The sequence below is a fragment of the Quercus robur genome, chromosome 8 (assembly GCF_932294415.1).
Source record: "Quercus robur chromosome 8, dhQueRobu3.1, whole genome shotgun sequence".
NCBI lineage: Eukaryota > Viridiplantae > Streptophyta > Magnoliopsida > Fagales > Fagaceae > Quercus > Quercus robur.
Genome location: NC_065541.1, coordinates 57,529,089 through 57,543,401, shown reverse-complemented (window position 1 = coordinate 57,543,401; position 14,313 = coordinate 57,529,089). Strand labels below are relative to the sequence as shown.

Sequence of the window (14,313 nt, the reverse complement as noted above, 5' to 3'; positions counted from 1 at the left end):
CGGTAGTGATAATGATAATAAGAATTCATGTAAGGTAAAATGAAAGAATTGAAAGTCAGAGAAAATTAATGTGTGTTGAGGGAAAAATTTTGATGTTCCCAAATAGAATATGGGGTAGCCAAGCCGAAACTCGACAATGGGCTCTTGAAATAAAGCCCAAAGGCTTTTGGTGTTGTGTAAACCCACCCAAGCAAGAGATAGAGACTGCACCCTAACAAAAAGACAACAATAAAGCCCAATAAATATGTTACTGTTGTTAGTTTGTTATATTATTAGTCCTTTTACAGCATCATAGTTCAAATTAGTCCTCCAGGGGTAGGGTAACTTATATTCAATTACTAAATAAATTTAATAAAGTATTAATTTCAAGAAATTCTTGTGGATTTTGTTCAATAAGGTCTACAAAACTCAACCATCATTACATTAATATGAAGAAAAAATTCCAAAAAGTCTCAAATACGTTATAGCCTCCCATAGTAAAACAATAAGTAAATATTAGTGGCTGCATAGTGTTAGGGTACTTTTTTCTACACCTAATTTTATTTGAGTAACACCTATTTATTTTCAAATACCACTAATAAGTTATTGGGTTTTCCCAAATTTTTTTTGCTCTATTATTATTTTAATAATAAATGTTTCATATCTCATTGCTTAAATTGGGTTATGATATGAATTATTACAAAAAGCCCAAAAATTCATATTTTATCCAATTTTAATATCATTATTTAGCTAAGCCCAAAACCGGCCCTATGAACCCAATACACACATCATATTCTATTTAAACCCAATAATACTTATGTTTGGCAATATTTGAAAAGCTCATGATTCAAATCCATGGCAAAACAATTTTATCAATAGAATTCAAATCCATAATCAAAGCCCCTGGTTTAAACTCATGGCAATTTATTTATCCAAAACCCAATTCACATTAACAATATCAAAGCCCAGTTCTTACGGGCAATATTTAAAACTCAATTTTCATTGGTAATATCAAAACCCAATTCTCATTGGCAATATCAAAACCCAATTCTTGCTGGTAATATTTAAAACCCAATTCTTATTGGCAACATCAAAACCCAATTCTCATTGGCAATATCAAAACCCAGATCTCGCTGGCAATATTTAAAACCCAATTCTCATTGGCAATATCAAAACTCAATTCTCATTGGCAATATCAAAACCCCAACTTACGTTGGCACTATTAAAATCTCATGCTAACTACTTGGCACTATTTTATCGAAAGTCCAAGGTTATCTATACTTGGCAAAATACTATATTATAATTATTTCACTTAAAAGTCCAATAATGAACAATACTTTAGATTCTTAAACCTATTACTATAATATTACAAGCTCACAAAGTTTATGAATTATCTACTCTCAAAACCCATGGCGATCATCTTATAAAAGCTCATGAAAAGTTATGATTATTAGACCTATGACATTTATTTATTTCATATTATAAACTCATGTTCACTATCTATCTTACACCACAACATTTATAATATTATTATCAAAACTCATGGTAATTATTCATCCTACACATCCATTAGAGAAACTCATGAGAACATCATATTATTCCATTATAGTGGTTGTTACCATATTTATTTAAAACCCATGTTAAATATTATTCTCAAGAAAAATATTGGAGGTCATTATTTAAAAAGCCCCAAAGAAAATATCATTTACAAAGTAATTCATGGCAAAAATTATGAGAAACTATACAAGTTATTATTTAAAGCCCATGGAAATTAATACCTAAAATATATCATAAATATTTATTAAAGCTCATGAATTCATTTTATTTCTACTAACAACTAAAACCCATGAGGAGTAAAATACTCATGGCAAAGCATGTCTTTAATGCCCATTTTGTAGGCCCAAGAATCTCATGAAGTAGGGAACAAGCCCAAGCAAAGAAAGGGCCATGTGGTCCAACTAAAAGTGTTGAAATGGAGCAAAGTGCTAGCCCAAAAAGGTCCCTAGCAAGAGGCCTGAAAGTGGGCAACCAGCCCTTGTTCATCCCTAACCAAAAAATAACTAGAGACCCCTAACTAAAAGAAAACCAAGCCTTTGAGGATGAACTAGGGGCTGTCTCATCAGTTTTCTACCACCCTCTACCTGACGTGAACAGTGCCCGAGAGCTATCATATCAGCTGAAGTCTGAAGGATGATGGAACTCCATTATCTTCCTCAAGACTGTATCTCCAGCGGAAGGGGAGCTGAAACCAAATTATCCAAAACTCAACAAATTGATGTTATAAATGTTAAAAACATTCAAGACATGATTCATGTGCCAAGCCCATGAATTCTAAAGGGGAAAAATTGGGAACATGTGATTTGGAGGGCATAATGGATCTCTAGTGGAACCCCCTAAAGTGGACTTAGAGTTTGACATCTAGCTTGGGGTGTTAAATCTTACTTCTTAGGGGCCTGAATCTCAGTTGCAGCATTAGAATTCACTCTTGATACATGCCTTAATCACATTGATTAAGTTCAGCCCCAGAAATCTTGGCATTTAATGCAAGACACTCTAAAATCTCATCATTACCCAAAGAAGCAAGGCAGCCCCTAAAGTAAATCTCCTACTTCTAACCAAAAATCGCAGGAAGATTAACCTTGATTCACCACCTCTGATTAGTCATACCTTTTTTGGATTCTTGTTAATTAATGCTTCTTTAAAGCTCCATTATAAAAACATACACACCTTAGCTCACAAAAGGACAGCTACCCTCTCTGAAACTCTGGGTTTGTTTGCTATTTTGCTCTTGGTTTAGCTTCCCTCAAGCTCACCACTCATCATCTTTAGCCCACACTCATCTAATCTCAGATACTCTTTTCCCCCCTTCACACAATCATGGTCCATAAATGTCTCTCAACTAGTCATAAACAGCCCACCACTCACAAAAAGCCTTAATCTTAGCAATAATCCCATCTCACTCAAAAAAAGCTCACATTCATCTCATTCATGCCTTATAAGTACACACTCACCAAAATCTTAGCTAAATACTTACTGCACTAAGCTAGGAATCTTTTTCTTCCTTCATTCCATCCTATTTTTCCTCTTTTATTTGTAACTATGGAGCCTTTAATCCTTGTTTAATATTATTATTATGAAGGCCATAATGTTTTGGATACTATGGAAGTTTTCCCTTATGTTGACTTAATAATAATAATAAGGAAAACATATGATTTTTACCATGTAAACACACTTATTAACCTGGAATTACCCTACCACTGGAAATAATATCGTACCGCTAGAAGACTAATTTGAACTATGATGCTATAAAAGGACTAATAATATAACAAACTAACAACAGTAATGTGTTTATTGTGTTTTATTGTTGTTTTCTTGTTAAGATGCAGCCTCTATCTCTTGCTTGGGCGAATTTACACAATACTGAAAGCCTTTGGGCTTTATTTCAAGGGCCCATCGTCAAGTTTTGGCTTGACTATCCTATATTCTATTTGGGAACATCAAAATTTTCCCCTCAACACATAGTGGTGAAAAAGGAGTTATTTGGCATGGTATGAAGGGAGAGAGAGATCTCAACTCAGTGCAGCAAGTATTAAACTAAGATTTTGGTGAGTATGTGTGCATAAGGCATGAATGAGGTAATGTGGGCTGTTTTGAGTGAGTGGGATGGAATTAATACTGAGGTTAAAGCTTTAGTGAATAGTGGGCTGTTTGTGACTAATTGGGAGGCATTTATGGGCTGTGATTATGCAAAAAAGGAAAGGAATGTCGGAGGCTAGGTGAGTGTGGGTTAAGGGGAATGAGTTGTGGGCTTGAGGAGAGTTGAATTACAAGCAAAATGGCAAACAAATCAAAAAGTTTCAGAGGGAGTAGTTATCCCCCCTTGTGGGCTGAGGTGCTTATCTTTTTATAATGGAGCTTTAGAGAAGTATTGATTAACAAGAATCCAAAAAATGTAGGACTAATCAGAGGTAGCGAATCAAGGTTAATCTTCCTGGGATTTTTGGTCAGAAGTAGGAGATTTACTTTAGGGGCTGCCTTGCTTCTTTAGGTAATATATGACACATGATGAGATTTTGGAGTGCTTTGCATTCAATGCCAGGATTTCTAAGGCTGAGCTTAACCAATGGGATTAAGGCGTGTATCAAGAATGAATCTTAATGCTGCAACTGAGATTTAGACCCCAATAAGTAAAATTCAACACCCCAAGCTAGATGTCAAACTCTAAATCCACTTCAGGGGGTTTCGCTAGAGATCCCTTTATACCCTCCAAACCACATGTTTCCAATTTTTCCCCTTTAAGATTCATGGGCTTGGCATATGAATTATGTCTTAAACGTTTTTGACATTTATAGCATCAATTTGTTCAGGTTTGAATAACATAGTTTCAGCTCCCATTCCGTTGGAAGTACAATCTTGAGGAAGAAGTTGGAGTCCCATCATCCTTTAGACTTCAGCTGATATCACAGCCCTCGAGCACTGTTCACGTCAGGTAGAGGGTGACAGAAAGCTAATGAGACAGCCCCTAGTTCATCTTCAAAGACTTGGTTCTCTTATAGCTGTACTTTGGTCAGGGATGAACAAGGATTGGTTTGTCCACTTTCAATCCTCTGCCTTTTGCTAGGGTCTTTTGGATTGGGCTTGCTCACATGGGCTGGTTCCTTTGGGTTGGGTTGTGTGCATCCTACAAAATGGATATTAACAACACATGTTTGCCATGGGCTTTCATTCCTCATGGACTTTTATTAGTAAACATTTTTTGGGTTTTTCATAGATACTTGCAATGGGCCTTTGGGCAATTAGTTGTAATGTTTGAAACAATAGGACAAGTTTCAAAATACCTTTGTAAATGACATTTACTATGATGAATTCCATATTGTAAATAATGTTCATGTTTTCTAATAATCGCATTATAACTTAAATGATGAGCTTGTGGGTTTGAATATTTACCATGAGTGTTTATGGATGTTGTGATGCAAATGATGACCATGTATTTCATGGGTTTATAATATGAGAACATAATCTTTAGGATAACTCCCAATGAGCTTTTATAAGGCGATTGCCATGGTTTTTTGCCATAGTAATATTTAAGTAATAATTATACCATGATATTTTTTCTTTGCCACGCGTTAATAATCTTGGGCTTTTTGGTAAAATAGTGCCAATGAAAATTGGGTTTTAGATATTGCCAATGGGAATTGGGCTTTTGATATTGCCAGCGAGAACTGGGCTTTGATATTGCCAATGAGAATTGGGCTTTGATGTTGCCAATGAAAATTGAGTTTCGATGTTGCCAATGAGAATTGGGCTTTGATATTGTTAATGTGAATTGGGTTTTGGATAAATAAATTGCCATGGGTTTAAATCATGGGCTTTGATCATGAATTTAAATTCCATTGATAAAATTGTTTTGTCATAGACTTGAATCATGGGTTTTTCAAATATTGCCAAGCAGAAGTATTCTTAGGCTTTAAATAGAATAAGATGGGTGTATTGGGTTCATAGGGCCGGTTTTGGGCTTAGCTAAATAATGATAATAAAATTGGATAAAATATGAGTTTTGGGGCTTTTTATAATAGTTTTTATAATAGTTTATATCATAACCCAATTTAGATAATGAAATATGAAATATTTGTGATTAACATAATAATTGAGCAAAAAATATTTGGGAAAACCCAATAACTTATTAGTGGTATTTGAAAATAAATAGGTGGTACTCAAATAAAACTAGGTGTAAAAAAAAAAAAGTACCCTAACAATGTGTACTCTCAGAGAACACAATAACAACTCGAAAGTCAGGAAATATCCTGAAGTTAAGGGTCTGTTTGGTTGGAGGGGTGAAAAAGTATGATGATAGAAAATGGTGGAAGGATGGAAAAGTGGGAGGATAAAAAAGTGATGCCATATTAAAACCAAAAAAGGAATAAACAACCAAAAAAAATCAATCACCTAAATTTATTAAAGCAATAAAATCATGTCTAAAAAAAATCACATCTAAAAAAAAACAAAAACAAAAAAACACAAAAGAAAATATATATATATATATATATATATATATGAGCACTGGATGTGTAGGAAGCCTGCCCCAAAAAAAAAGAAAGAGAGAGAGAGAGAGAGAGGCAACATCCAGGAAGATAGAAAAAAGAAAAAAAAAATGAAGAAAAGTAACATGGACATGCCCATGTGCAACTATACATGGACATTTTTGTCCAAAAATGATGTCCAATTACTCCCTTCAGTTTTGTCTCTATTTTGGAGAAAAAACTTTTTTATGGGTCCGAAAAGAAAACATCTGAATCCTACTATTTATTTTCCTTCTTCTCCATCCAACCAAACACATTCCAAAAAATTTACCTTCTTATTTTCTCTCCAAAAATTTTCATCCACTATTTTTCACCTCCAAACAAACACAAAGGACAACTCTAAAGACACCTATTTTCACCCAAATCTACGGTATGTTGAAATGTCAATTTATAATTTAATTTGTGATGGTGCAGCAAAATCCTTTTTTTCTTTTTCATTGAGAACCCGTGGGGGTTACACGTTCCCATCTATCTTAAAGTCAAAAAAGTTGGAGCAGCTTGGAACTATCTAAACTCTTACGTTTCTCCACGTAGACTTTTAGTCCCACAATGAAGTCCTAAAGTGTGGCCGTGTATGTGACCTTCATGTGCTTGCGTGTGTAAGAGGTTTCTGTGTCGCGAGGGTCAGAAGAACTGTCAATTTTGGCAACAATTCTATTCTGTGGATGGATTTTCTTTCCGGAATAATGAGTGGGTTTTACAATTTGATCTTGGGTGACGTATAAGATTGAGAAATTATTGAATTTATGAAAAGTAAACAAAATAATAGTGTAAAAAAGGCGCATATTGCCATATACAAACGAATAAGATTTTAATTGTTTATGCGTCATACTAGAGAGGGTAGGCTCTATCTCAAAAAAAAAAAAAAAAAAAAAAAGAGAGGGTAGGCTCAACTAATTAAATTTGGTCCTACATCTAATTATGTCTAATTCCATAAGTTTAGCTTTCAACTAAAGTCTTGTAACTCAATTAGTTGTATCTCTAGGGGACGGTGCCGCCTAAAGGCCAGGATGGTTTGACCTGATTTTTTTTTTTATATATATATATAATAATTTAAAATTTTTTATTTGTTTACTCTTTAAAAAAAAAATTGGAAACATCGTCAGTTTTTTTTTATACCAATAAAATTAAATTTTGCTCCATAATTTGTTCTACATTAAGTGGATGCTTGGTTGTGTATATTAAAAGAAATGTAACTTGTATCATTGATAATGAGACTATCATGCAACGATTTCCAAAATATAAAAACTCGTAAAAGGCAATTGTAAACTTTATATATTTGTGTGTTTTTTTATTATTGTTGTCGTCAATATATGAATTTCTCTTTTTATTAGATTGTATAATTTATGTTTCTTAAAGAACTTCCTGAGAAAAATTCATAGAGCTGCCACGGTTAATCTCTTAGTATTTATAACAGGGGCAAGTTATATATATATAGTACTTAGGTGCTATTCCTTAGGCTCCCATTTTAAAATTTTGCCATGTGACTTTTCCTTCATGAGATCGAAGTGTATTTTTTAGTTAAGTGGTCACATGGCAAAATATTAAAAGGAGAAGATAGGAAACAGTACCTAAAATATTGTAAATAAATTTTGTCCTTATAAAAAGAAGTCAAGGACATTAAGGTTCAAATCCTAATGAATTTTAAAATAATAATAAAAAATAAATCTCTTAACTTCAAACCCATTTAACCTTTGCATAACAAGTCCGTTTTGATAGTTCATGATTTCTTTTAATTGTCTATCCTTTTGGGAGTGATTTTATCAGAAGTGAACTTTGAACTGAATTCACTTCAATCTGTAGACAATTAGTGTAGGTATAAAATGTTGAACAAAGTTTAACTACAAAATTAGTTGTAACCTAAGATTATAACCTTATTCAATAAAATAGACATTACCACATATTTTAAAATTTTAACTGTTGAATTACATGTTCTTTATGCTCTTAATACATATGTCAAATTTTGTGTCAACAGATAACTATATGATCTATAAGCTTATAATTTACATATAATTTTAAACTATAAAAACTTGCAATTTAAACAATTTATTGATAATATAGCTATTGATCTTTAATTTTCTAAAAATTTTGCAAGCATAGAGAATATAAGAAGAAGATGTAATCCAATGGTGGATTCGTCAAAATTCACCTTCAATAAAAAGATATTGAACAATATCGTAACTTAAGATTACAACCAATTTTGTAACTAAACTTTGTCCTAAATTGTTTAAAGAAAAGCCCAACTAAGAGAGAGAAAATCAAATAATCATTAACCCTACTTAAAACAGTGACGTTGACACTGGTTTTAAGATCTTCGTTTAGTTTGATACAAGCTTTATATATTATTTAGATAAGCAATGGTCACAACTTTGTACAGCAGAGAATTTAAACTGAGCATGATAGGGAAGATGCAACATTGCTTAGAAAGTGCATGCTAAATTAAAAATAAAAAACAAAATGTAGTGTCAAGAATATCTCCTGCCCGAGTCCACAAGCCATATGCTAATGAACCACAACTCAAAGTTGACCTTTTCCAAGTATTACAATTTATTCATCAATGGAAAAAGAATTAGCAGCACAAATAAATCTATATAGTCTATACTACAAATGTAAGCAAACTGTCCCTATTTTATATTAATGAGAATCCTTACTCATCTTCACCTATCATCCTGATTACGCCACTTGATTTCTTTATCCTTCAGAAAGTCAAGGACACCAAGAAAACCAAAGAGGATCCATCCACCTGATGGAATGTCTCCACCACCGCCGCCGCCGCCACCGCCACCACGATCATATGGAGGAAAACCAGTGCCACCATCATCAAGTCTTGGTGACATCTCCTTGCCTGAAATTTCATTTTACTATTATGCTACTTGAAATGATCCAATAAAATTCAAGAGGAAAATCAGAATTCTTGACCAAAGTAGAGTTGCATTGTTTGTAATAACTGCAGATGAACTTCTAAATAAACATAAGAAATCAAAAACTCATGAAAAAGGATTACACAAAAATAAAGAGAATACAGTTCTAATTCATTTGTAGAACAGTTATTCCCATGGACACTAAAAAAAAATTTAAATTTAAACAACAACATTATTCAAGAAAAAACTGGTCTCTCTGCATTTTGCAGCATCCTTCTGGCAATCCACAAGGCAGAAAATATTAACCATCCAAAATTTTTAACTTGGCCTTCTTTTTTTTCCTTTTGGTAAGTATTTAACTTGAGATGCATTAGTAGAACATTTTATATGAATCTCCTTTTTATTGGTAACTTCATGTATTTCTACACGGCTATTAGAAATATTCCTGCATAATGAGAGTTCCTTATTGGCACTGTCTGGGACAAGGATTTCTATAAACTATTTCCTTAAAATTTCAATAAAACATATCCAGTGCAAAGTTGACTAAATAATGACATACAAGCACAGTTCAATACAAGCCCACATATTTATATTGGAGATCCTAGAACTTATACTGGAGCCGTAAGGTAGAAAAATCAAAAGGAACATCACACAAAATTACCACCACTATACTATAGAAAATGGAAAAGGAAACCACACCGAGAATGAGAATTGAACTAGATGCAAGGTAAAGTAATCAAAATGCACATAATTTTTTCCCTGTGAAGCCACCCTCTCAAAATAACAAAGCTAACTTCACATACCTACAAGCTAAAGCAATATTTAGTGGTCTGGCTAGGGACAGAATGCATTGTGCAAACCACATGCACTTTGGTAGAGCAAAGTTAACTAAATAATGCCATACAAGCACAGTTCAATACATGCCCACATATTTATATTGGAGATCCTAGAACTTATACTGGAGCCATAAAGTTGAAAAATCAAAGGAACATATCACACACAATTACCACAACTTTACTATAGCAAATGGAAAAGGAGACCACACTAAGAATGAGAATTGAACTAGATGCAGGGTAAAGTAATCAAAATGCACATGATTTTTTCTCTGTGAAAGCCACCCTCTCAAATTAACAAAGCTAACTTCACATACCTACAACCTAAGGAAATATTTAGTGGTCTGGCTAGGGACAGAATGCATTGTGCAAACCACATGCAGTTTGATAATAAATAACATTGAGAAATAGCAATTACCAGGAATAGAAGCAATTGTTGGAGACTTCTTTGTAACAGTCTGGGTTTGCTCCGCAGTAGCACCAGCACATCTCGCATTCTGCAAACAAAGTGTGTGTGAACAGAACATTTAGGATTCATATACAACCGGATTGCAAATAGAAAAATACAGTAGCTTAAATTCTAAAGTAAAATAATGTCCATGCATCAGTGTATAGTTCCTAAATCAGAGAGTTAATTAACTGGGTTCTTAGCCAGCTCTTTGTTTGAATACTAAGACTAATACTCAATCCAACTTATTACAAAAAATTTACAGAAAATAGCACCCACATCTAGTCCTGAAAAGCTTTCACCATGAGCTTGCTGCAGCAATTCTAACTTTTAAGGCTGTCAGAGACAATAAATCACCTAATTCAAAAGGTTAGATTCTAACCAACAACATAATAAGAAGGTTGAAATCTCAGTATAGATGTAACAATACTCTTAAAAATCACTTACAAAAACACTCACTTCCGCATTGCAGCAAAAGAGTAGTGAAAAGTTTTTTTTTATAATCGGTATGTAACATACACCCCTAGTGGATCTTGAATCCACAAATTCCCCTCCACCTTGCTCTTATAAAAAGAGGAGGTGTCACTGAGCTAGACATCATTGGCAAATAGTAAGCTATAGGTTACCATCAACATACAAGAGACACCAACAAAAGAATTACATCTGACCTAGACCTCATTGGCAAATAGCAATCTATAGGTTTCCATCAATATGCAGGAGACGCCAATAAAAGAATTACGTCTAGCAATATAAAGACATGAAACACATATACAAAGAACAGGAGATACGCAGAAACAAACATACCGAGGCAGCAGCACATATTACAGACATTCCAATGGAACGCATGATGGGCGTTCTTCCATCAAAATGTGAAAGACTGGCTCCAGAATTAGCAATCTGAAAACGTCCCCTTCTATAATCTAAAGGTCGAAACTGCATGCAAACCCTCCCTAGATCAGATCCAGTTTGCTTAATTCCCTCCATGCGCAGGCCATATGTTCTCACTGTATACAGAAAAGATAAACAGTCAAGTAGCATCACCAAAATCAAAATCCGCGCAGACCCTTCATTTTCAATGCATAAAAAAGTAAAGCAGCATTTGTAAGTATCAAAATCTAAATAATCTCTTCGACCAAACTGCATCATTGTTTTGCATTATTTCTCAAGTCCCTATTCTTAGACAACTTCAAGTGGGCTAAAACCAATTTTACTATTCCTTAGCAAAACATATTGTTAAACTACCACATACCCCACCTAATAACAAACTGATAACATGTCCAATTTACTTGCTCAAAACCACATGATCTAATTAAAAAAAACTCATATTTCCATTTCAATTTGTTATGATCAATAAACAACTCTATTTTCTAGAGTCAGCAGAACTCGGCAATCAAAGGGCATAGATACTCTTACAATAGCAGCTAATAAACTAAAATAAAATTCATGAATACCCATATAAATACCTGGTGCCAACTGGGGTGGTGTGGCAATGGTACTCGAAATCGAAGTCGACATCTTTATGGCAAAACCAATTAACCTACATGACAACAACCTATTTGAATCAAAACAATAACATATAAAACAACAACAACAACAACAGCAATACTACACGAAAGCAATCAATCAAAATCAACAGATGGGGAAAAAGTTCAAAAATTAAAAATGTTCATGAACCAGATATTTTTCACACTATATATTTACACTGAAAATTTAAAAATAATAATAATAATAATAATAAAATTTTAATTTGAGTGAAGCTTATTCAATTTCAAATCTTTATTAGGGATTAAAAATGCAATTCCCAAAGCCCTAGATTCTTATTAAGCCTTTTTTTTTTTTTTTTGGGTTCTTGACGAACCTGTTGTTGGTGATGATCGCTGGGAGACAGAGAAGAGAGCAAATGTTGTTACTTGTTTTTGTTCTTGTGTCTTTTCGGTGAGAGAGCAGGGTTTTGTTGAATTCCTCGGATATGCGAACTGAACAATTTTCTTTTGTTGGGAAAGAGAGAGAGGGGTTTGGTGCGGTGAAGGTGAAGAAGAAACTAGAAAGCGAAGGGAAGAGAATGTGAAAGAGGGCGGAATTACATATATGTAATAAAGGGAATAGTTATAGAATGCCCTTTTTATAGGTCGGTTTGAACTTCGGATCGGATGGTGACTTTATATATAAGTAGGACCGTAGGAGGAGGAACCGAGGAACATAAAAACTTTTTTTTTTTTTTAATTTATCTAATATATTTATTTTGGCCTTTAAAAAGTTTTCATTCTTCGACTTGGTGTTTATAGTTTCAAATTTTCAAAAACAAATTGTCAAATGATTGTCCATGTAAGGGCAGGTTTTGGTTTCTAAACCCAAAAGATGGATGAAGAATGGTCCAAAGAGTCTAATACAACGAATTTGTAGATAGTGAATTTAAAAGCTAGATTTCAATGGATCCAACAACACGCACAATGAATCAAAAATAATAAGAAAGTAAAGAAAAAAACAAGCTTTGTGGAAAGAAACCCTTCATCCACAAAATCCAAGGAGAATGGTCCTTATGTATATTTCTTTTAAACTGGGATGTAATTTCAATTTTTGTTACTACAGTATTTTCTCTATCGATTTTTTGATCCCTTCTCTCTGGAGAATCTCTTACATTATATAGTTTTCTTTAGATGATCTTGGTCATCCATTTGTTGTTCGTTCAGGTTACTACTTGAGTGTTTGTCCCATTAAACACCTTCCCAAGCCCCTTGTGAGTTACAGCAGTCAAGGCAGTACTATTTAAGTATCTTCTCCATATAAATGTAGTTAGGAGGTTTGGTGAGATGCATTAAATGTGGTGGCAGCCACCATTCCTTCAGTCACATTAGGGCTAACATCTTCTCCGAAATTCTTTCTCTACAGTATGACCTCCTATGGTAATGTGCCACTGACGTGGCCTTACTATCTGAGGGTGTGACCTCCTCAGCACGATAATGGACCCTTTAGCTATAGGTATGATATGTGGCACATTTACCTTATTTAAATTCCTATACCCCACAGTCCACATTTTCTTTTTTTCTTTTTTGTATCTGTATATATTTTTTTCATTAATTAAATATGGAATAGAGCATTGTTAGACAAATTCAAATTTAAAAAGTGGAATATATATATAAATATATATATATATTTTTTTTTGGTTATCTCACATAACATAATGTCATGTGATGATTAAAAGTTACGGTCGTATGTCATTTTTAATGCATTTAGACTGAGTTGTATTTAATTTTTTTAGAAGTGCTACATTCACAATATTTTCACAACAAATTATAAGTGGTTACTTGTTATTGGTTCTATGGGGATAACAAACCGAGGAGCCCATATCAATACACAAGTTGGGCCAGGGACCCAGTCCAAGGAAGAACCCCTCCTCGGCCATAGGAAGAATCCCTCCTCGGCCAAGTATGGCCGAGGACAAAGGGAACGTCCTATCACTGAGAGTGGCACTCCGGGTCACTCCATGGAACATGAAAAGTACTGAAACAGAAAAGGACAACGGAGAGAATAGAAGTATCTATGGGAAAGACTGTCATTATTACATTCAGTGCCTTGTACCTGACATAGCCATGCTTTTCTGCCCTTACAACTACTTCCAACAACTTGGGTAAGGGCTAATGGGACAAGTATCAGCACTAGAAACACAATTCAGGAGGAAGGAAACTACTATAAAAGAGGGTGAAGGAAGGCAGTAAAGGGGGTCTGAAACCCCTATCACTCAAGAGGCACCAAAAAAAGCTTCGAGGACCGTGCCGAGAGCTAATCCTCTTTGATAAACCCAGTTCATCCTTGCTTCACTGTGATAAACACCATGTTAGCTGTTGCCCATGCACTAAAACCTAGCTTTTCGACTCACTCTCTACAAATTTATTGTACTGGGCTCACTGGTCCAAAATCCCATACATCTTGGGCTTAGGCTGCAAAACGTGACCCTACAATTGACGCCGTCTATGGGAAGAGCTCGTGTGTTAGTAAGTACAACGGTTAATCATGATAGGATCAAGCTCCTATCAGCAAGAGTCCCTCGAGAGTACCATTTTGGTAGTGGTGCATGCTACATGCAAGCTTTCCCATCATTTCCAAGAATACAC

General features: G+C 34.3%; 1 protein-coding gene across 1 annotated transcript; it reads right to left on the bottom strand.

The window, feature by feature from the left end:
* Positions 1-8,475: 8,475 nt before the first annotated feature.
* LOC126697231 (protein YELLOW LEAF 1, choloroplastic-like) lies at positions 8,476-12,307 on the bottom strand. The gene is made up of 5 exons (XM_050394132.1): positions 12,060-12,307; positions 11,665-11,738; positions 11,006-11,205; positions 10,172-10,250; positions 8,476-8,904 (listed from the first exon to the last, which is right to left on the bottom strand). The coding sequence occupies exons 2-5, from the start codon at positions 11,714-11,716 to the stop codon at positions 8,717-8,719; spliced, it is 519 nt and encodes a 172-aa protein (XP_050250089.1). The 5' UTR covers positions 11,717-11,738; positions 12,060-12,307; the 3' UTR covers positions 8,476-8,716.
* Positions 12,308-14,313: the final 2,006 nt, after the last annotated feature.

Coding starts and splice junctions, on each gene's coding strand:
- LOC126697231 (XM_050394132.1), bottom strand. CDS start 11,716: ATGTCGACTTCGATTTCGAGTACCATTGCCACACCACCCCAGTTGGCA. Junction 10,251..11,005: donor TAATATGTGCTGCTGCCTCG/GTATGTTTGTTT, acceptor CTTTGTTTGCAG/AATGCGAGATGTGCTGGTGC. Junction 8,905..10,171: donor AACAATTGCTTCTATTCCTG/GTAATTGCTATT, acceptor ATGAAATTTCAG/GCAAGGAGATGTCACCAAGA.